Raw genomic sequence first — 22,889 nt, forward strand, 5'->3', positions numbered from 1 at the left:
CATTTTCCCATGTGTCCTGTGGGACCGACAGCTGTATGTGCCCAACACACTGAGTGGGCCTTGAGAAGGGTAACAAGACATTAGTGGGGTCAGACTTGGTTCTTCCTCTTGGGGAAACTGCCAATTTTGCCGAGAGGTATTATCAAATTCTGAAAGGCACAGTTGAGACACTGACCGCTTTTGGTGGCAAGGAGGGGAGAGGTCAGGGTGGACGGGATCTTCAAGGAACAGTGCCAGGAGCTTGGAATCTGAGCCCTGCGAGAGGAGCGGGCAGTCCGGGCAGATGTACCAGATCTGCACCCAGCGGGTCATGTGTAAGGGACAGTAGAGAAATCAGCTGGTGTGGGCAGTTGCAGGAGGTAGATCTGGTAGGTGAGGGCTTGAAGGGCAAGAGCGGAGGTTTGGAAGGCAGACTTCTGCTCTGGAGCGCGGCCTGGGAGTGACGTGCAGGGGACATTCTACTTTTCTTCACCAAGTGCAATCCTGGGCAAATCAGAGAGGCAGATTGCACAGCCGATGTGGCATAGGGCTTAAGGGACAGACGCCCACCTGGGTTCACACTCTGTCCACCAGCTGAGTGATGTTGGCCAAACCATGAAACAGCTCAAGACAAGAGCTGCACCTACCCTAGAGGGAGTTGATTCCTGTAATGGGCTTAAAGCAGAGCCTGCACCCAGGGAGCCCTAAATCAGTAGTTCTCAGCCCTGGCTGAACGTTAGACACAAACCAAGTGCTTTTAGAGAATATCAGTGCCAGAGGGTGTTCAGGGCAGTGAAAATATGCTTAGTGATACCATAATGGTAGATACATATCATTATAGATTTGTCTAAACCCATAGAATGAACACCATCAAGAGCGAACCCTGATGTAAGCCATGGGCTTTGGGTGATGATGACGTGTCCATGGAGGCTCATCGATTGTAACAAATGTCCCACTCCAGTGGGGACATTGATAGTGGGAAAGTCTGGGGGAGCAGTGGGTCGGGGGTATACAGAAGCTCTGTACTTTCTGCTCAGTTTTGTTGTGAACCTAGAACTGCTCAAAGAAATGAAGTCTATCTAAAAGAGGAAAAAATACCAGTGCCAGGGCCCTACCAAAAAGAAGCAATAAAGCATCATTCTGGGAGTGAAGGGCTTCACCTTGGGTATTTTTTAAGCTTTCTGGGTGATTCTAACGGGCAGCCGGAGCTCCGAAGCACCGAGCTAATGGAGTGTCAGGTCTTGCATGTAGTGAAGGAGGTGGCAGAACCGCTCAGATGGTGGCAGAGGAGGAGGGACCTTTGCTTGGGCATGTATGGGGAGTGGTTTCCTGGCTTTATTTTGGTACAAAAGCGCTGAGCTTTCGACAGCTTTTCGAGCCTCTGAGAGTAATGCTGGCTGACCAGACATATTTTTAAATAAGAAATGAACAAATGGACTTCAGAAAGAAAAAATTCTGTGGCATCACTACCATCAGGCTTTGTGAACAGACGACTGACCCCTCTTATCAAAAGAAAACACAAGTGTAGCTAGAAGCAGTCACCATCCACCGCCATCCACCGTCAAAGGCCACCAAGCTAACATAATGTGCCGGAATGTCTCCCGAAATCTCAAGAGACGTTGTGACAATAAAAAAGCTCCCTGATTGAATTGTAAAGCCACCTATGAAAGACAGGGCATCTTGAAAGCAGGACAAAGAGCAACGCAGCACGAGACACTGGCCTGGAGGACAGAGAGCTCTTCAAGGCAAGTCAGCTTAGAATTCTGAAGGCCTAACACCCGGCGTGCCCAAAACCAAACTTGATTTTCCTATCCAAACCTGCTTCTCATCCAAAAAAATCCTTAGAGTGGGGCTTCTCTTACATTATTGTGCTCAGGAATCTCCTGGGATCTCATTAAAATGCAGACTCTGATTTGCTAGGTCAGGGCTGGGGGCTGGGGGCTGAGGGCTGGGAGTCTGGCATTCTAACAAGCTCCCTGGGATGCTGCTGGTCTAAGTCAGCTTCGAGAGGCAGGGTCTTGCAGTCGCTTCCAGCTCTATGGCTCCAAGTATCTATCTACAAAGAGTGGACGTCCCTGCATTAAATGCTCGGAAAAATTATCAGCTGTCCCTTGACTTGCTGCTTAAATTGAGCTGAGTTCCCAGTAGATGCCTGGCAAGCAGCCCGCCCCCATGCAACTCTGTGGGTGTTCAAGTTGGTTTTGCTTTAAAAAAAAAAAAATTAGTTGCTGGACCCAGACAGGAGCAATGCACAAAAGCAGACTCAAGGACTTCTCTCTCAAAAGCCACCTGGGAGTCTGGTCAAGGAAAAAAGCCATCACAATTTAATTGCTTCTCTTTGAGTGCTGCTCTGTTGTCAGAGCCTTGGTGCCGGCTGTGTCCCGCTCTGTCATCTTTGCCAGGAGATCTGGTTGTGCCTCTGCCTCGCTCCCATCTGCTGATGGCCACTGGGTGAGCAGGCGTGGCTCCTGGCAGTGACAGGAAAGCAGGAAGCCAGCCTGGTGCCTGGGAGGCGCAGCCCCACGTTGGGGGAGAGCTGGTCAGGGCTGGCAAGGAGGAAGAATCCCCATCCTGCTGGAGCAGCACCCCAGGGAACGGAAATGACAAGGACAGAAAGGGGGTGGCCACACAGAGACTAGAAGCTCAGGCTCCCTGGAGCTCAGTGGATGACAGGAGCTGCTGACATTGTGGCCTTCTCCTACAGCTCCTGTGGGAGGCTGTTTAAAATATTTCCTTTCTTCCAAATCCCCTTAAAGAGCATAGCCTCTAAAATACCACTGGGCTGACCACAGTCATTCAAATCATTTCCCCTGGTTCAGATGGCTTCCCTGTAGGGGAGAAAGAAGTCTCCCTTGACCGTCTTTGGGTCTCTTGATGGGTCTGAAAATTAAACTGACAAGGACAGACTACCAGGAGAAATGTATACACTTGAATTGCATCTCCAGTTATCTTTGGTTATAGAACATTTTAAATGCAACTGTGTGAAGAGATTGGACCACATAGGGTCCCTGGTTAATGCGTGTTATATTTAAAAGCATCGTAGGCCCCTCTCAGTGTAGAGGGTGAATTAGTTGCACAGAACAGGAAGAAAAGTCATCTGCAAGGTGGCAAATACACAACTTGATTCCAGCTTAAGTGCCAAGTACATTTGGTGGTCGAGGAATTGGTGGGTTCCAATTGGTGTAAAAGGCCAGATTTGACACAAGAGAATGAAGACCCAAAGAAGTGACTAGAGCAGACAGCTTTTGTGCCTTTTAGACAAAGAAATAATAAATGCGTAAAGAATTGACAAGACAACAGGGTTTAGGCCAGAGGTAGCAAGTAATGAAGCAGTAACTAGGAAGATAAGGGTTGTTTTAACAAGATTTGTTTGTAATACTTATTGGCCACAGATTCGCCATCTCTGGTGAGAACAATGTCCTCTCTTCCCCTGGTTTCACCTGGGAGCTTTATGACCTGTTTCAGGGAGGAAAGGCGACAGGGAAAGCGCAGAGTGACCTTCCTGCTTCTGCCATTTAAAAAAAAATTCCTTCAAAAACAAACAAACAAACAAAATTCCTTCAACTTAGGATGTTTCATATGCTAAGGTGCCACTTTTTGGGGTAGCGTGTCCTGAACCCCATCAGCTTTTTCCCCCTCACCTCAGAGCACGCATCTGTGAAGAACAGAGCAAAAGCACTGAAAGTGTTGTGTACTTCATCCCACAAATCTTTAGTGAATGCCTGTGAGGGACAGTCACTAAATCTACAGCAAGGAACAGATCCAACAAGTCTTTGCTCTGATGGAATTTACATTCCAGTTGGGGATGCTTCACAAGAAACAAAAATACACAGAAATATACATCATGACTGGAAACACCCTACGTGTCCATCAACAGTGGGGCGGAATAACAAATTTGGGCAGATCCAAATGATGAAATGCTGAAACACTGCCCAATAGGAGGAAAGAACTATGGATACACCAAACAACACAGATGATTCTCAGGATAATTACATGGAGTGAAAGAAGCCAGATACAAAAGAGTACAAAATGGTATATAAAATCTAGAAAAGGCTAGAAAAAAAACCTAGAGACTAGTCTCCAGTGGCCGAAAGCAGAGCGTTATTGTGTGAAGATGGGTGGGCAGAGACAGGGGCAGGAAAGCAGGATTGCACAGGGGCACTGAGAAACTTTTTGAGGGTGATGTTTATGTTCACGATCTTGATGGTGGTGATGGTTTCATGGGCGTGTGCACGTGTGAAAGCTCGCCAAATTGAATGCTTTACATATGTGTGGTTTGTTATATGTCAATTATACCTACAGAAAGCTGTTACGGTAAATATGTGTGTGTATATACACACATTCACACAATGTCATGTGCTATGTGAAATATCAAACAAGAAAAAGAAGGAAGGACATGCTGTTAGATGGCTGGTCAGCAATGGGCTCAGTGATCAGGTGATTTTGAGCAAAACCTTAAGGATATAAGAGAACTAGCCATGGGCTCTCTGGGAGAGAGGACAGTCCAGGCAGAAGGGAGAGCACAGGCAAAGTCCCCACTGGAGCATGCTACCAGGCCTGATTAACACCACTGAGCTCTGTAACAGCTCAGAACTGAGTTAAGTCTTCAAGATCCATTCTAAATAATTGCCTGAGCTTCACGTACAGTCTTGCATCTGTCCTGCCTACTCAGAGTCCGCCTTTGGCCTGAGCCTGGCTTCTCAGCACCTATAGAAGCAGCAGTCACACTATCCCAGCCCTGGAGTCTGCACTAAGATTCTCACTGAAGAATTCAGAGATTTGTTTGATCACGTCTCCTCTGAAATGTGCAGGCAGCCTGATTCCACTTTCAAATACTCATGACTGAGGGTGGGTGACTGTGTCTAACAAAACACAGAAGACCTCAGGGTAAAAAAGAGTTAACATTTACTTAGCATTTGCTGAGTGTCAGGCACTGTTCTAAAAACCCATGTGTCGTATCTCATTTAATCTTCACCCAACGCTGCCGGGTAGATACTATTATTATTCTCACTTTACAGATACAGAAACTGAGGCAGATGGAGAATAAGCAACACGCACAATTAAGAAGTAGGGCCAAGACTTGAACCCGGGCAATGTGACTCTAAAGCCAGCCCTCTTAAGTCTCCAAATGTGACCTCACAGAGTCCTGAAAAATCTCTGATTCTTAACCAGTGGCTCCGTATACTTCCAGGCCTGTCCTTGTACATGGCTGGGACACATTCCATATTGGGGGCTGTCTTGTGGACTGACTTGTGTCCCCCGAAAATGTATATGTTGAAGTCCTACTCTCCCAGTGTGATGGTACTGGAGGTGGGCCTTAGGAGGTCATTAGGGGTACATGAGGCCATGAGGGTGGGGCCTTCACAATGGGATTAGTGTCCTTATAAGAAGAGATACCAGAGAGCCTGCCTTCTCTCTCTGTCATGTAAGGACACAGCAACAAGACAGCCATCTGTAAGCCTGGAAGAGGGTTCTCACCAGAACCCCACCATGCTGGTGCCCTGATCTTGGACTTCCAGCCTCCAGAACTGTGAGGAATAAATTCCTGTTGTTTAAGCTCCCCAGTGGTATTTTTGAGCTGACTAATACAGGCAGAGTCAAACAGGCCCTCTCACAGGTTGAACCCAGTCTTGGGTTCATCTGGGACTCAGGTGTGGTCTGCAGGAGGTCCTGGGAGGATCCAGAGAGTCCACCTAGCCCACCCATGTGCCAGGCTTATATCTCAGGAGCTGAGGGGTTGAAGGTGCTGAGACTGGCCCGACCTTGCAGTTCTCAGAAAAAGGGGACTGGGGCCTGTGTTTGGAGCGGGCGAGCCAAGCTGTCAGAAGGGATAGAGTCAGGAGCAGGCAGAGAGGAGGCACGGAGTCCAGGGCAAACAGCAGTTCACAGAGAACTCTAAGACAGAGCGATGGGAGCACAGCAATGGTCGGCAGGGCCAGGAGAGGTTTCCAGGCGATGGGGCAAAGGCGGAGGGAATTTCACGGGAGAACTCTCGGCTGAGTGCAGGACAGAGAGAAAATGGGGCTGGCTGGTCAGGACATGCTCCCAAACCGAACCTTGTTCTTAGTCCTGCTCCCACTTCCTGCACCCCTCCCCTCGGAGCTGGAACAAAGCCCTCCCTGGGACTCACAGGGCCTGACAGCTCTGCCCCTATCTAGCTGTCTGCCTTTGTCAAGTCACCGTTAAAGAGGCAGCTGGTCAAATGATCACTAGTGCCAGTGCTGGGACTTCTATACCAGCAAGACTCCCCATCTTGTCAGTTCTCAGAAATGCCAGCCCTTGCTGCTGTGATTACAAAGTAAAACCAAACCCCCGCTGGCCGAGGAACGTCCCTATAATGTTACTGGTCTGCTATCAGTTCTCAGACGGTGTCAATGGAGTGGCATTTTCAGCGACAGTCAGCGCATGTCCAATTTCTAATGATCAGTTCACCGTTCTCTGGCTGTCCCAAGGGATCAATCCGTCACCTGCCCCCAAACTAACATCGATATGCCCTGAGAATTAGCACCTGGTGGGAGCAACCACCCAAGTTCGGTGCCCAGGAAAAGATGAGTGGTCACACAGAAAAAGCTGAGCATCCCATGGCATGGCTCCCATCACCATTCACTCCTCTGAGATACTTATTACCAAAGTCCAAACCAGAATGTGATGATGGGTGATGGATTCTGGTCCAGACCTATCACCCTGGGAACGACATGGCAGTTTCGCATCAGGCCCTCAGGACTCATTCAAGAAACACTCCAGGCGTGGTCTGAGGAACGGCCAGGTGCACGCCTGCTGAGTTCATTCAAGAAGAATGCCACAGGAGGCCGCCTGAGCTCTGTGCTGGGAACACAGAGGCTCTCTGGGTGCCGGAAAGTTCTATGGGTCATCCTCAAGACTTATTACACCTACTTAAGCTCACAGGAACACAAAGTTCACAAAATGCTTTCCAACCTTGGATGAAATGCAAGTCTTAGTCAAGACATAGAAAGACTCATTCATCCGTATTTCTACCCAGTGATTTCATGATCAAGCCTGTTAACTATATTTTATCTTCCAAGATGGAAATAGTGGAGAGGGAAAAGATTGCCAAACTAAGCCACTTTTCTTACCTCCAAATTGTCCTATGTTTTTAATCAGTTCCAATATGATAGTTCAGAGTACACAAAATAACCATAATTTATAAAGTATGCTGAACTCTTTGCGTGTGTTGATTTACTCCCCACACCAACTCTACAAAGCAGGTACTGTCCTTCTCCCCATTTTGCGGATGAGGAAACTGAGACACAGAGAGGTTAAGTGACTTGCCCCAGGTGATACAGCTTGTAAGAGGTAAATCTGGGATTTAAATCCAGACAACTTGGTTTTAGGTCCTTACTCTCAGTGGTGGCAATGATCTCCTGTCCTTTGGAAGTGAAGTTGATGGTGACAGTTCTCCCTTGAGCAGGTATGTGTGCCTTGAGGTGTGTCTTCCAGAAATGGAGGTATTTTTAACTGATTCACCTATGCGTGTTTGCCCAGCCTCATTCACAACCAACAGCTCACGGTTTTTAGATGTTTGGCAAGGAGTTCGGGTTACCCTGGGTGATCAGGTATAGAAAGAGGCTGATGAGGCCTCCAGGGGCAATGTCTTTGGCTCACACAACAAGCACTTACCAACAATTTTCTGCCCACTACAAACCAGAGTGGCTTCGGGAATGTCGCACAGTATCCTAAGGCTATTAGTATCTATTAATATCTGTCCACCCAAATGTGAGGAATATGTGAGAAGGCCAACACTTCACTAAAGTCACAGCTTCCACCTCCTGAAAGCCATCTAAACAGGGTTTCAGGCACAAACATGTGTGACAACACCGCTTCAACTCTTGTGTCTGGGTTCTAGCTTTCCTGTTAAATATCCATTTCCTTCTTGTCTTGAAAATTCTCCACTGATTCTGACACTTTTAAAAACTATTCATGTAGAATTATTCTGGCTCTAACACAACTGGTATTATAAGCTGGGGTAGAGTACGTAATTCTTTCGGAGTAGTTCTGGGAACACAACACGTTCAGGAAGTGGGCAGTAAAATGATATTAACTCCTAAGTAATAACTAATGATTGTTGCATGCTTATATGCACACTCTGCTGATCATTTTGTATGCATGATCTCATTGAAATCATCACAAGAACTCCTTTTACTGAGGAAGACACTGAAGCACAGAGAAATTAATTGACTTGCTCAAGGCCACACAGCTATTAAGTGGCAGAGCACAGAAACAGGAATGTATCACCTTTGAGGAAGGACCTGGAGGATTTTATCATCGTTTACAAACACATGAGGCTATGGGTGTACAAAATAATAGAATTCCCAGCCCCTGCCCCCAGGAGTTGACAGTCTAACAAAGAGAGGACATAAATGAAGTGGAAGTCCCTAACTTAATGCAACCAATGTTTATCGAGCACATTCTATGTGCAGGTCACTGTAGGTACTGGGGAGACAGCAGCCTCATGGAGCTTTCAGTCTATTGGGGAGACAGATAGAAGAATAAAATGAAAAGAAAAAGAAAAACAAACAATACAGGATGAGCGCTGCCTTGTTGTACAGGTGTTTTGGGAAGGTTTGGTCCACAAAGCCGTGGGACCTGGGTGCTTTCCTCCTCGTGGCAGGATGTGTGGGCTGAAGAAAGATGTGAGACAGGGAGAGTGTTCCAGGCAAAGGGACTAGACAGGGCACGCAGGACCGAGCCTGGCGATGCTGGTGAGAGTGGCCAGCTGCTCCATCTGACCACCACACAGCATGTGAGCCAGAGGGATGGAAGGTGAGCTGGACAATGTAGGTGTGTGGGAAATGAAGAAGAAAAGATGTTCTGAGCTTGACTGTCTCTCATGTTTGACCCCCTCCTTCTGCTGTCTTCATTCAGGCTCACCTTCCAATCCGGTCTCAAACTAAAGTCATAGGGATAGTCTAAAAAAATAAATCTAAATCTTCCCATGATCCTCTGCTGCCCAAAACTCCTTCATAGATTGGGCATCGTTTTTTAAGAGAAAGATGCAAACCCCTGAACTATGGCACAAGGGACCCCCAGGGTCCAGCCCTGCCTGCCCTCCACCTCCAGGAACCCTCTCTGTATCCTGCCAGGGATTGAATGCACGGCGGGACTGTGCAATTCTCCTGGCTATTGTCCCCACCAGGCCCTCAGCAGGGCCTGCCCGCAGCCCAGCCAATGCCAGAAAGGGGCTGGTGAGAGAGCCAGAGGGCTGCTTGGCCCTTCCTCTAACCCAGGCGCCCCTGCACGGTCCACCCCACTCGCCCTCCCTTCCCTCCCTCCTGCCTCACTTGTAATCTGTGCTCTCTCTCAACACAGCGGAACGTGACCGTGACCATCAAAAGGGGCCTCTTTGCTGCAGACAAGGGTGTCTCTCTCTCTCTCTCTCTCTCTCTCTCTCTCTCTCTCTCTCTAGGTGTGGGTTCCTGGACAGATTTTTATCTGTTGCTTTGTTGCCTTTCTTTAAATTGTGATCATAAGAGACCACAATTCCCCACTTGTATACACATCGCGCAACCTGCTTTCATTATGAGGTAGAAAACATCTATTTGCATTTTCCCACCCTCCCCTCAACCCCCACGTCTTTTGGAGAAAAAGAAAAAAAATTTTTTTTCATGCTACAGCGCAAACCATACTGTTATTACTGATGTTTCCCTCCCTTGGAATGCTTTCCTGGCTTTCCATTCCTCTTGTCTGCCAAGCACGCTTGACCCGTGGTCACGTAAAGGTTACAACAGCACTGCTCAATCTCCCCCAAGTGGCCTCATCTGCCCAAAGCACACAGTTTCACAGGATGGGAGCGGCATGAGGAGGAGAAGGCAGAGAGGATGGAAGGAAGAGGTGCTGAGGAAAGAGGAAAGATCGGACGGTCGATGCAGAACCGCAAACTAGGCGGATAAGCCAGAAACACAGAAACAGGAGCTTTCAAGTATCTAAGAACATAGGCTTAGTGACCCAAAGACTAAATTCAGAGGGATAAAGGAAAGGACTTTTCTTTGAGGGAACTATGAGTTAATCTGGTGGTTTATGGTGTATTGATAATGGCAAGAAAATTAGAGACTATTATTAAAACCATCTTTTAATCTTTCAAAGGCCTTTGCACAAAACACCATTCATTTTCCTAACCAGCATCTAACATACTGGTAGACGCTGAACTGTTAGGTTGTTGGAAAACTCATAACGTAGTTTTTCTATTTTTTTGTTGCAAAAATGTGTCATGATTTTTCCAACAACCCAGTATTTCCAGGTGAATAGTTTTTTTGTTTGTTTGTTTGTTTGTTTGTTTGGTTGGTTTTTTTTTTAAAGATTTTTTTTTTATTGGGGAATTGGGGGGATGGGAACAGTGCTGGGGAACTGGGTGAAGGGGAACATACAAGTTGCTGTCATTTTTGTTCTTCAATCTAGTTGTGGAGGATGTTGCTTCACTGGCCCAAGTTGGCACCATCATTGCGCTCTTCCCTGGTGAGGCAGATCAGTCGCCGGCTTCTGGACGGCCGCTCACTGCGGCTGCTGGCCGCTCACGCTGGCTGCTGGCCGCTCACGCTGGCTGCTGGCTACACACGGTAGCCCATGGCAACCCACTGCCAAGGGGGCTGCAGCCTACGCCGTCGCCGGCGACTCACGGCAGCCCAGCTCCAGGTTGAGCTGTTGTTCAGCATCTTAGCTGTGGAGGGCAGTGTCACTGGCCCTCATATGTGGGATCCGAACCGGGGCCCTCTGGCATCCCAAGCGAGTTCTTAACCATCGCGCCACTCGGCCGGCCCCAGGTGAATAGTTTTAATGTAAAGCATTTTTCATCTCAGGCGATACATTGGCTTCACCAGGGATTCAGACTGAATTAGGGTGAAGGCCAAGCTTTAGTGGGTTTTGAAAGCTCCCCAGGCAATGCTAATGAGCAGCTATGGTTCAGAACTACTGGTATAAAAAGTCAGAGTTTTCAAAGATTGTTAGTTCCCAGATTATTCACTACTAAGCAGAGAAAAGCAGCCATCATCTATTATCATCTGCCCTACCATCGTTTTTTGCATTAGGTCTGAGTACTTTTCCCAGCAGGTGGGCTACTTTTCAAAATGGCAGCCAGGAATTTGGAAAGTGCATTCTGTCACATTAAATCTTTGACTTTGCATAAACCACTCCTGGACTTCAGAGCAGAGAATGAGGAGTCCCCTACCCCTTCTACAGCACAAGTTCTGTTCCTAAATTTCTCTTCCCTGTGTCATGTGTCTCCCATTTTAACCTGCTTGCCTGCCCCTGGGGCTTTATCATGGTCTTCTCATTCCTTCACCTCTTAAGCCCTTAACACCCTACAGACATTAGTTTTGCCTATGTTCCTGGTTCTGTGTACACAACAAATAACACGAATAGCAAATCTTAATTCTGAAATGACATCCTGTCGATAAAAGAATATGCGTTAATCTTCTATTCTGGCTAAAAAGTGAGTATAATATTTATCTTGGTGTGAGACTAAAACTAATCAATCAAAAATATGTATGGAGTGCTCAGAGGGACAAAGGCAAGGGTGGGAAACATACAAAAAAGTATACTGGGTGTAGATCCCCAAGGAGCTTACCATCTAGACCAGGGGGTGACGAACTATAGCCCACAGGCCAAATCTGGCCCCCCACCTGTTTCTATAAATAAAGTTTTATTGGAACACAGCCATGCTTAAAAAAAAACCATATCGTCAGTAGTTGCTTCTGCACTACAATGGCAGAGTTGAGCAGCTGTAACCCAAACCATCTGGCCTCTAAAACCTAAAATATTTACTATTTGGCTCTTTGTAGAAAAAGTTTGCCAACACTGATCTAAACAAACTACCACCAACAACAACAAAAAATATGTACATATATATAGCCATCTACCCAGCCATCCTTTGAATAGATATGTATGTTGCAGGCACCGTATTAGGCCCCAGCAAATGCCTTAGTGTGAAACAGAGAGGATTTCTGCCCCTAGGAGGCCCACGGTCTACTGAACTATCCATCACTCCTGAGAAATAAATAAGCACCCAAAAGGAGGCCCATGGAAAGGAGAAGAGAACGTCTGAGCCTGGACAGATCCATGAGTAACCAAAATTACCTGTGAACCATAGAGGTGGATTCTAAGTTGAATGGGGTGAAGAGGAGAGAGGGGAAGGCCTTGGAAAAATTGGAAAGAAAAGGCAAGAAAATCCAAACCATGAATGAAGGGGTAGCAAATGGCCGGTGGGCTGCCGCCCAACGTGTCGACGTGTGAGGGGAAGATGGGTGACTTGTTCACCACTTGTCTTGAGGTTGTATGAGGGTGTGGACCATGTTTATGTTGTTCACCTCTATCCCAAGAATTAAGCAACACACAACACACTTGCCATAGAATAGCTGCTTGGTTGATATTCTTTCAAGAATGAAATATTAGATGAATAAATGGATAGCTTGGATATAAGGTCAGATATACTGGAAGCCTGCTGAGTCAAGCTTTTCAACCATCATCTCTGATCTTACTTTGAAATAAAAAGGTGAATGGGGAGATAAGAAAGCCTGTGTTTAAAAAAAGAAAAAAAAGAAAGCCTGTGTTTAAAAAAGAAAGAAAGGAAGACTGTGTTTTTTTAACAACTACTACACAACAAGCCTTATATGAGCATTAAACCATTTCATTATCTTAACCACCCTTTTATCTTACGTATGAAGAAACTGAGTTTTGAGAAGTTAAATACCTGGCTGACATCACACAGCCAGAAAACGGTAGAGCCAGAAGTCTTACTTTGTTATTCTCAGATCCAAGGCTATTATTGTCACATTAGTCATTTTCATACCATGCTCTGCAGAAACTCTGGCTCCTCAGAACCCCTGTAAGGGACACTGTGACCAATTCAGTAGCACTGGGGACGAGCACAGACGCCCACCCAGCTTCAACCAGAACAGTTCGAATTTTCTCTACTTCACATGTGGAACTTCCTGATTTCATCCATCTAGTTCTTGTGGGGCAGAGGGGGGAGGAATTAGAAACCACTGTTTGGGACCCTGCTACTTCCTAAAAAAAGCCAGAAGCCATGGTTTCTAGCCTTCGTTCCATCACCAATTTGCTGTGGGTTCATGGTCAGTCACTTCTTCCTTCTGTTCTTACACAAGAAAGATTGGACGACAGTGCTGAAATCTTATTGTGCTTCTAAACTTTCCAGAGAAAAAAAAAGATTAAATAAAGAGCTCATTTAATGAATGAAAAAGGCTGGACCCCCTTGAATAAAATTCTAGATAGTTATAATCCCATCAATGGCAGCAAATTAGGAGAGTGTGATTAATTACTAGGCAGAGCTCAGTGAAGACTCATTGCTGGACACCTGGGCTGATATGATGCCTGCCAATAACATCTAACATTAGGACTCAAAAAGCAAACATGAGCCAATCATTTGGCCTTAGCTCTTAGTAAGCAGCACATGACAGGATACAGGGATCTCAGTAAACTGTCCACAGAGGCTCATCCACTTACCCATAGAGATGTAACACATGAGTATACTGATTCTCGAAGAATTCATAACTGGAAACAATGTCACAGTCTTCTATGGTTTGACCATTCTTATACCAAGTTACCTCTGGCTTGGGCTGACCTGATGATACAGAGATAAGGATATTCTTATTACATTAAGTATTTTTTACAAAGGAAAATAATAAAGCTATGAGTAAGAATGGATAATATGCAGTAGGGATGAGCATGATGGATAGGTCAGCTAAAGTTTATAGGGGAACTAAAAACACTCTCTCATTGATACAACTGCATCCTTTAATAAGCTATGCGGCATGTTATGTGCCTACAATGGTACTGTGCTTGGGAGGGGGTGGGACATACAAAATGAAAACTACTGCCTCTAATCTCAAGGAGCTATTAAGAAAAAGTATCTAGGGTCAGCCAAGTGGCGCGTTGGTTAAGAGCTGGCTTGGGATGCCAGAGGGCCCCGGTTCGGATCCCATATATGGGGCCAGTGACACTGCCCTCTACAGCTAAGATGCTGAACAACAGCTCAACCTGGAGCTGGGCTGCCGTGAGTCGCCGACCACGGCGTAGGCTGCAGCCCCTGTGGCAGTGGGTTGCCATGGGCTACCGTGTGTAGCCAGCAGCCAGCGTGAGCGGCCAGCAGCTGCAGTGAGAGCACAATGATGGTGCCAACTTGGGCCAGTGAAGCAACGTCCTCCACAACTAGACTGAAGAACAAAAAGGACAGCAACTTGTCTGTCCCCTTCCCCCAATTCCCAAGCACTGTTCCTATCCCCCAATACCCCAATAAAAATCTTTTAAAAAAAAAGAAAAAGTATCTAAAACTTACAAATAAGACAAACATGAAGATAGTACCCTCTTTCAAAGTCATATGGGGACAAAGGCCCATCTAAGAATTATCTAAGGGAATGTATTATGTTTCATTCAATGATCATTATTGATTAAAATTCCCAGATTTCGTGAAGTTACGTGTAAACTTGTAGATGTTTATCCAATAGAGTTGCAAATAATCTCTGTCTAGCAGAAAACATAACCCTATAAATTATGGTTTATTGCTCTATGGGACACTGACTAGGGTTTCGCCCAACCCAGCAGTCATAGCCTAACATTTCTTTGTTAAATTGTCTATAAATACCTAATTCCTCAAAGGTTTTTCAACCAGGCCTTAATACTTCCTGTTTCCCTTTTTATTTAAAAAGTTGAAAAAAAAAATCTTTGAAATGTTAATTTTGTATTTGCATGGGAGTCACTTCATCTTTCTGAAAATTATACTTTAACAGCGCTTGGAGGTGAGTGTATGTTATGGTACAAAAAAGGGAAGAACTAAGTAGATTAGCAGGTGCCATGTCTTCTTGAGGATGAAGGAGTCTGGAATGTAGGTTTCCCAGGCTGGTATTGTGCATATGTGACTGATGTCATCACGGAAATTGACCTATGCTTTCTCCCTCAGCAGGGGTTCATCTTCCCCTGGCGATCAACGGGGGATAATGTTAATAGGTCAATCTGATAAAGCTCCCAGGAATTCCATTCACACCTTGGGACTCTTTCCCCTTGTGATGGGGCAGGAAAGTTTTCTGGTGTGTCCCAAAGAGCTTTCTCACTAGCTTCCATGTCATAGAAAATTCATCGAAATGTGCTATCTATGCAGGAGGAAAGCCTGGTATTTGGAAAAACACACCATTCTGAATCCATCCCAGGAAACATTCTTGTGTTTTCTGTCTTATCACATGATTGTTGGCATGCCACCCCAGAGACCACTGAGAGCTCCATGTTCTTCTCAGACCCATACCATAGACGGGACCTGAGGATGCTTGGAGCTCCCCTCTCTCCCTCTATGCGTCGCCAATGTGGGGGCTTCCCGCTAGACTACCTCTGTACCAACACCATGAATGTGATTGGTGGCAACAGTGGGTGCTCCTCTTTGCTCCTCCAAGTGGGGGCCTGAATCATCGGTCCCCGGCACCTGGAGCAGACAGACCTGTGTTCAAGGACACGTCCTTCTCCAGCATCCATGCGCCTGAGTCCCTTTCAAGCAAACGACTGAACCACCAAAAATGAGCTTCCCTGAAAAGCCATCAAGGTGGTTGCTGATCATAATTTATTTCTGCCTGTTCTTATCAGTCCCACTTTCAGCCAGTTTTATTAGATTCCGCCTTAGGAAGCATTTAATTGCTCGCTCTCTCTCTCTCTCTCTCTCTCTCTCTCTCTCTCTCTCTCTCTCTCTCTCTCTCTCTCTCTCTGTGACTTTTTGAGGAAAGTATATAAAGTATGCATGGGCTGGACCTGGGGAACCCATCCTGATCACTTGAGAGGTCAATGTTTCTTTCACTCAGAATGATCAGGGCAGAACGATTCCCCCAGCTTCTTCAGGGGCTGACTGGTTTTTTCCCTTTGCGAGGTATAGATCTGAATAATCAGCCAGAAATGAGACTTGCACAGAGAAGTGGTATCTTGTACCTTGTGGGCGGTTCTCTTTTTCTCCCTCCACTTGCTGGAAGCCTCCCCCGATAATCCTACCCTTGTTTTTAAAGGCTTCCTGTCACAGATTAAGATCCACCTCCCAAACGTCTCCCAAGTACCTGGCTGACGTGCGTGGGGACTGGTAGCAGAGTTGAGGGTACGTCCAAACACTGGGGCTTCCTGGGGTGACATGGGGTCCTTACTCTGAAAGCTCAGTAGTGGAGTTGTGCCTGTCCCCGTATCTGAATGGCTATGAATAAACACGGAGAACGAGGACTCAGCTTTGAGCTCGGAGAGGCTGAGTGCACAGCCTACCCTCCAGCATCCCGGCTGGGGACGAGATTTCATTACAACTTCCACTAAGGCAGCGCTGCCTTTTCAGAGGCTGGCACTCCTCCACTCTGGACTTAGAAAAAGGGACCAGAGGGAGAAAGGGTTTCTATCTGCCCTCAGGAAAGACCACTGGGGTCTGTTTTTCTGAGGGTAGAAACATACTCCAAGAAAGAAAAGAAAACAACCCACAAGGTGCAGGGTAACATTCCTACCCAATTATGTTCCTTCTATTTTCTTTTAATCATGAACCCTTTTCACCAGTGGAGGTACAAATTCCGTATCAGCTCTGGGTTATTTATTCTCCAGTTCAGGGGGAATTCCAAGCCCCCACCTTTCCTTCCCGGGGCACCTCTGCCTTGGTCTTAACGTTTGCACTGCACCCTAGCATGTCCGAAGGAAGCAAGCAGTGGGGGGGACAATTTTAACCCATTTTTGGAGATCAGTACAAGAGTGAGGGAAGAAAAGTTCAATCAAGTGTCTGCAGTTCTTCGTGCCATTCTTATGTGCCACAGGAAATGAAGGGTGGATTACCTGAAAAAAATAACCAGTGTGGGAGTTGCCTAACCCAAAGCCACAGTGTGAAGTGAAGATCACAATAATGTGTCCAGGAAGTGACTCGAAGAAATGTTTTAGAAAAAAAAATCATTGAGGATTTAGCTGCTTAATTGGTCACTGAGAATGAACTTCCCAGGTAATTTTCCCAAGTGATGTTTTTGTTTCTTTGTTTGTTTTTACTTTATTTTTAATTAGTTTCAGGTGTACAAAACAAAGTAATAGACATTTCACCCCTCACAAAGTGATAATCCCCCTCCCCCAATCTATTGCCCCTCTGACATCATATATATCTATTACAATTTCATTGACTCTATTCTCTACAATATACTCCATATCCTGTGACTACATATATATTAAATCATAGTTGACATACAGTATTATTCAGCTTCAGGTGTACAGTGCAGTGGTCAAGCCTCTACACCGTCCATGAAGTGGTCTCCCTAACAAGACACGTGCCCATCTGACACCCTAGAAAATATTTACAATATTATTGATTATATTCTCCAAACTGCCTTTCATATCCCTGTGGCAATATTGTAGTTACCTATTTATGCTGTCTCATCCCTTCCCCTTCTCCCTCATCCCCACCCCCCTTCCATCTAGCAACCATCAGTTGTTCTTCTATATCTCTGAGACTATTTCTGTTTACTTTGCTCATTTATCCAAGTGATGTTTTAATAATGTCTTTGTGAGCCAAAGGGCCTGGCCCGCAGAGAGATTTCAGAGGGCGATTAGTGAGTGACCATTACCAGCTATTATGCAGCGAAGGGCAGTGTCTGACGTCTCAGGAACTTTCTGGGAAAGCAACGTAGATAAAAAACAAAGTGTGCGCCTCTGGGGCCCTCCTGAGTCTGTCATCCTCTCATGCCACATGAATCTGAAAAATAAAAATCCCCAACATCACCATTTGTTCTGGGACTTCTCTGACTTCCCTAAAAGTTTGAGAAACCCCTGCAGCCCCGTCAGTGGCTCATAGGAAGAGAAACAGCATGGAGCTGCTCCCTTGGCTTATAAAAGGCTGGAGTTGGCGCTCAGACTAGTGGGCAGGTTGGAAGTCCTCAGACAGGCTTTCTCGCCCGCACCACTGCTGACATTTTGGCCAGGTACTTCGCTGCGGGGGCCATCCTGTGCATTGTAGGATGTTTAGCAGAATCCCTGGCTTCCACCCACTAGACACCAGTAGCAGACATTGCCAATATCTCCGGAGAGGGCATCCCTGGTTGCAAACCACTAGCCCTTGTGGATCACGGGGGCAGGGGGGAGGGGGGAGCCAGAACCCAGATAGAGAGGAAAGAGCTGCATGAGCTGACAGTTGGAGCCACCTCCTTTCATGTCTCTTTCTCTCCTCAAAGTCTTTTCATATTGAGCTCAAAAAGTGAGTATGCCTATTTGCTTCTAAAAAGAGGAGTTGACTAAATGCAAAGGAATCTCCAGGTGGGAGGAATTCTGAAACTGGGAAACATAAGTGCTCCAGAAGGGCAATGATTGCTAGCATTTTCAAACAAGCAAGCATTCATTGATACAATTTTTTTTTTTTTTTTAGCTGAGCCATCCTGCTACCTGTTGGCAGCTCAGCGGCTGCTCAGCTCAGGCTGGGACTCGAACCGCTGTTGCTCAGAGTTCTCACTCCTGAGCGAGCTCTTAACCAACTGAGCCACTCGGCTGGCCCTCATTGATACAAATCGGCATTTAACACCTGATTGGTCATCAGGTATGTGACTTCATTTCCTTTCAACTACCGAAGTGGTTATTAATACCTCCTACATCTCATGGACAAGGAAGATGAGGCTTAGAGAGGTTCAACAACTCATTCAAGGTCACGCAGCTCATGTGGCTGCGCTACGGCCACCCTTCATGGCTGTGCAGGCTGACACCGTCAGCGTGCAAGGCACCCCCCAGAGCTGCACCATACACAGCTCATGCAAATACACAGCAGCCCCAAGAACCAGCTGTCTAAATCCCAGAGGACCCTTCCCACCCCATCTGAGTACAGAGCTAGCACCACTTTGCCAAGTGGAGCCTTTGTGCAGCCTCCAGCTTGGAAATAACATTTCTGTCTATCTAGAGTCTGGTCCTACTCTTCCCCGTTCCCGCACAGCTCAGGAAAAGGAAAGCCCACACCACCGCAGGATACATTTACGATGATCAGAGGAGGGGCACTGAGAAGCTGCACATGGTGACCCCAGGGAGCCTAAGGGTCCTAAGACAGAAGCCTGAGCTAAGCTCTTAGTGGAAGAAGCTGGATCTAAACAGCCACAGCTGTGCTCTCGAAGGGAAAACCCCGCTCCACGTGGGCGGAGCAGCCTCTTAGTCATTTAGAGCCAATTCCTCCGACTTTCCGGGTTGTTGCAGACGCCTAGAGAGCCAGCTTGCCAGACACAAGTTCCCTGACAAGAGTCCAAGGTTTCGCCAACACTTGAGAACCACCCACTGAGTGGGAAAGTGAGTAAAGGAGAGGGATGGGAAGTGAACAATGTTTGAGGACCTTTGCTGCTGCTCAGGACTGGCGACATAATTTGCAGGGCCTGGTTAAAGATGAGAATAAGGGGTTTCTTGTTCAAATATGATTAAGATATTTAATATGGCAACAGTGGGTCACTAAACCGAGCACTGGGACCCTTCTGGGCATAAGCCCTTATGTGGAGGCACAGATTGTGGGCGCAGGAGGCCGGCCCTGAATGGCAGATGCCTCCCTTGGGATAGGGTGCCCCCAAATGCCTGCTAGCCCTTCCCTCTGAGGCCTCTCCTGCTGCTGCTGCTGATGTCCCCACAGCGTTCCCTTCATCTCAAGATATTCTGTTGACAAGTACGGTCGTCCTTGAAAACCAAAAAGCATTCCCAAAAAGTGCCCCTCTGTGACACCCTCAAGCTCTCTGAATATCAGTGTTCAAAAAAGAATAATTTAGGAGAATACACTTCCCTTCCTCAGAAAAGTGTGTGCAGAAAGCAACTTTTGTGCTTTAGAGCCTGAGGTTTAACTAACCTCACGTAAAAGGTAGAAAAAGTCGTAAATTGAAGAAGTTCTATGTTAGCATTGAAAAGGAAGAAAACGGGGTGTGAGTCAGAGGACTTGGACTGGGAGAGAAGTTTGATGAGTTGCAGAGATATGTGGGAAAGACTGAGCCAGAGAGATTCAAAAGAGGATTTTAAGAAATTTTGCTCTGCGATTATGAATTAGATCCTTTTGACAGTCTTTTAAAAAGACTTGAATTGCATCTCCAGTTATTTTTGGTTAGAGGACATTTTAAATGCAACTGTGTGAAGAGACTGGACCACATGGGGTCCCTGGTTAACGTGTTATTGGGTTATTGGAAAAGTCATGATGCCTGTTTGCAACAGATGGCGCTAGTTCATTTTTGGAAGTACTAGAGTCATTCGCATCTATGTTATTGCTATGTCACTTGACAGCTGACGGTTGTAGCTTCATTCTAAAAAAAATTGAGCGATTTGGTTGAGTTTTGGAGATCTTACAAGTTGAAGATGGAAGACCAAACTGTGCGTTTTCACCATATTTTACTGTTTTACTTCCATAAAGGGAAGAATGTGTGTCAAGCTTGTGAAAATTTGCATAAAATTTACGGTGACAATGCTCTACAAGAACGTCAGTGCCAACGATGGTTCACGAAATTCCGTGCTGGTGATTTTGATCTCAACGACGCTCCTCGGTCAGGGAGGTCCACCGAGGTTGATGATGACAAAATAAAGGCATTGATTGAGTCAAACCCATGTTACACAACACAAGAGATTGCAGAAAGATTGAACATCCATCAATGAAGCGTTCACAACCACCTGCAGAAGCTGGGATACATAAGCAAGTTCAATATTTGGGTTCCGCATGCACTCAAAGAAGTTCATTTGACGGCACATATAAACATGTGCAATACGCTCATTAAACGTGAGGAAAACGATTCTTTTTTGAAGCAACTGATAACTGGTGATGAGGAGTGGATTGTTTACAACAATGTGGTATGCAAACAGTCTTGGTCCCATCGTGATGATTCACCTCAAACAACATCGAAAGCAGACATTCATCAGAGGAAGGTTATGCTCTCATTGTGGTGGGATTTTAAAGGCATCGTGTTTTTCGAGCTCCTACCAAGAAACCAAACAATCAATTCAAATGTGTACTGTCGGCAATTGGACAGTTTGAATGAATCCATCATCCAGAAACATCCAGAGCTTGTTAATTGTAAAGGAGTTATATTCCATCATGACAATGCAAGACCACACACAAGTTTGATCACCCGTCAAAAATTATTAGAGCTTGGATGGGCTGTGTTGCCACACCCACCATACTCGCCTGACCTTGTGCCGTCAGACTTCCACTTGTTCCCCTCTCTTCAAAACTCCTTGCGTGGTATAACGTTCAATTCAGATGAAGCTGTAAATCAGCACCTTGTTCAGATTTTTGCTGATAAAGACAGGTCCTTCTATGAACAAGGAATTATGAAGCTCACTGAAAGGTGGCAAAAGGTTATCGAACAAAACAGGCAATATATCATTGATTGATCTTTGTTCTTTATATAAATAAACGACCTTTGAAAAACATAGAAAAAATACATCATGACTTTTCTGACAACCCTATATATTTAAAAGCATTGTAGGCCCCTCTCAGTGTAGATGGTGAATTAGTTGCACAGAACAGGAAGAAAATTCATCTGCAAGACAGCAAATACACACTTCGAGTCCAGTTTAAGTGCCAAGTACATTTGGTGGTTGAGGAATTGGAGGGTTCCAATAGGTGTAAAAAGGCCAGAGTTGACATGTATATTTATTTACTTAGAAGTCATAGGAATGTCTAGCAAAGAAGTTGTTCTCAAGAACATTGAAAGAAAAAGTTATTCAAAAAAATAATTCAAAAGGACCACTTTTATGCTATCCATCTTGCACAGGAATGTTTAAAGAAAACATGGTGAGTGTTGTTGAATTATTGTATGAATCAATGAATAAGCCAGAATGAACACAGAGTTCTCCACAGAGAACACAGAGTACACAGAGAACCAAAAAATTGAACAGTGACATGCTTGTCCTTTCACTGCTGAGGAAATGTGGGCCCACCCTTGCAAAACACATGCAGAAAGAAGCTTTTCTGTCAACACCAAAATATTTGCTCCTCTATGAGGTTTGAGCTAGTGATGAGAGCTGGAACTGTGGATTTGATTTGAGATAAAGTTGGTATTTCTCAGAATTATAGAACAAATAATTTTAAGGCTTAAATGTGAATGTCAGACAGAAAGAATGGAATCGAAGTCCAATTTTCTTATAGTATTTCACAGCTAGAAGTACAAATTATATTCATGATTTCATCTACTGTCCTTGAATCAATTTAAAACATAGAACAAGGGCTGGTAAATGTATAAAAATGAGGCTTCAGAAAGAAAGACAGAGAGAGATAAAGAAAGAAAAGTAAAAGAAATAAAGAGACGAAGAGCGAGTCTTAGATTTAGAAGCATCCTCCAAATAAAGATATTTTGTGCATTTATTGCTGGTCTGGTAAATTTCCCAAAGATAAGGGACATGCAGTTTACATATTTTGTATCCCCAGTTGGTATATTGATTTGGACATGCATATAGTCAGGCTTTATTATCCAAGAAAAGCAGTGGACTGAAAGTCAGAAGTTTTAGTCCTAACACTTCCAAATTTATCGTTTTTGAATGGCACCACAGCACAGGCGGTTAAGAGCTCTAGAGTCAATTGCGTGGGTTCAAATTCTGACTCCACTCCTTCCTAGCTCAATAAGCATGTCACAACCTCCCTGTGCCTCAGTTTCCTCAACTGTAAAATGGAGGCATAATACTTGTACACACTTCATAGTTGTTGTGAAGATTAAATGTTTATTGCACAATAAGCTCTTAGTATAGTGCCTGGCACAAAAGTAAGTGCTCAATGTTAGCACTAATATATTTTTTTTAAGTGCAGCTTCAAGTTGGAAACACTAGCTCATCTGACTTGTTGACTGGCAGTGGTGCTGACATCTCTACAATGCTTTTTTTTTTTAACAGCTTTAAAGAGAGATAATTCACAAACAATTCACCCATTTTAAAGTATACAATTCAATGGCTTTCGATATATTCAGAGTTGGGCA

At 45.4% G+C, this 22,889-nt stretch overlaps 1 protein-coding gene and 1 long non-coding RNA gene across 3 annotated transcripts in view; one reads left to right on the top strand and one right to left on the bottom strand.

The window, feature by feature from the left end:
* Positions 1-22,889, bottom strand: part of ALPK2 (alpha kinase 2) — a 128,804-nt gene that overhangs the window by 94,223 nt on the left and 11,692 nt on the right. The window contains exons 2-3 of one of the 2 annotated variants that reach the window (XM_019640687.1): positions 17,553-17,680; positions 13,453-13,570 (exon numbers count right to left, since the gene is read on the bottom strand). In XM_019640687.1, the coding sequence (XP_019496232.1) occupies positions 13,453-13,570; positions 17,553-17,676 (242 nt within the window). In that variant the 5' untranslated portion in view covers positions 17,677-17,680. The remainder of the gene's footprint in view (positions 1-13,452; positions 13,571-17,552; positions 17,681-22,889) is intronic. The other variant, XM_019640688.1, reaches the window with a different exon arrangement.
* LOC109381746 (uncharacterized) overlaps positions 1-22,889 on the top strand; it is a 45,660-nt gene that overhangs the window by 15,961 nt on the left and 6,810 nt on the right. The window lies entirely within an intron of this gene.

Source organism: Hipposideros armiger, unplaced genomic scaffold (genome assembly GCF_001890085.2).
Source record: "Hipposideros armiger isolate ML-2016 unplaced genomic scaffold, ASM189008v1 scaffold_52, whole genome shotgun sequence".
Taxonomy (NCBI): domain Eukaryota; kingdom Metazoa; phylum Chordata; class Mammalia; order Chiroptera; family Hipposideridae; genus Hipposideros; species Hipposideros armiger.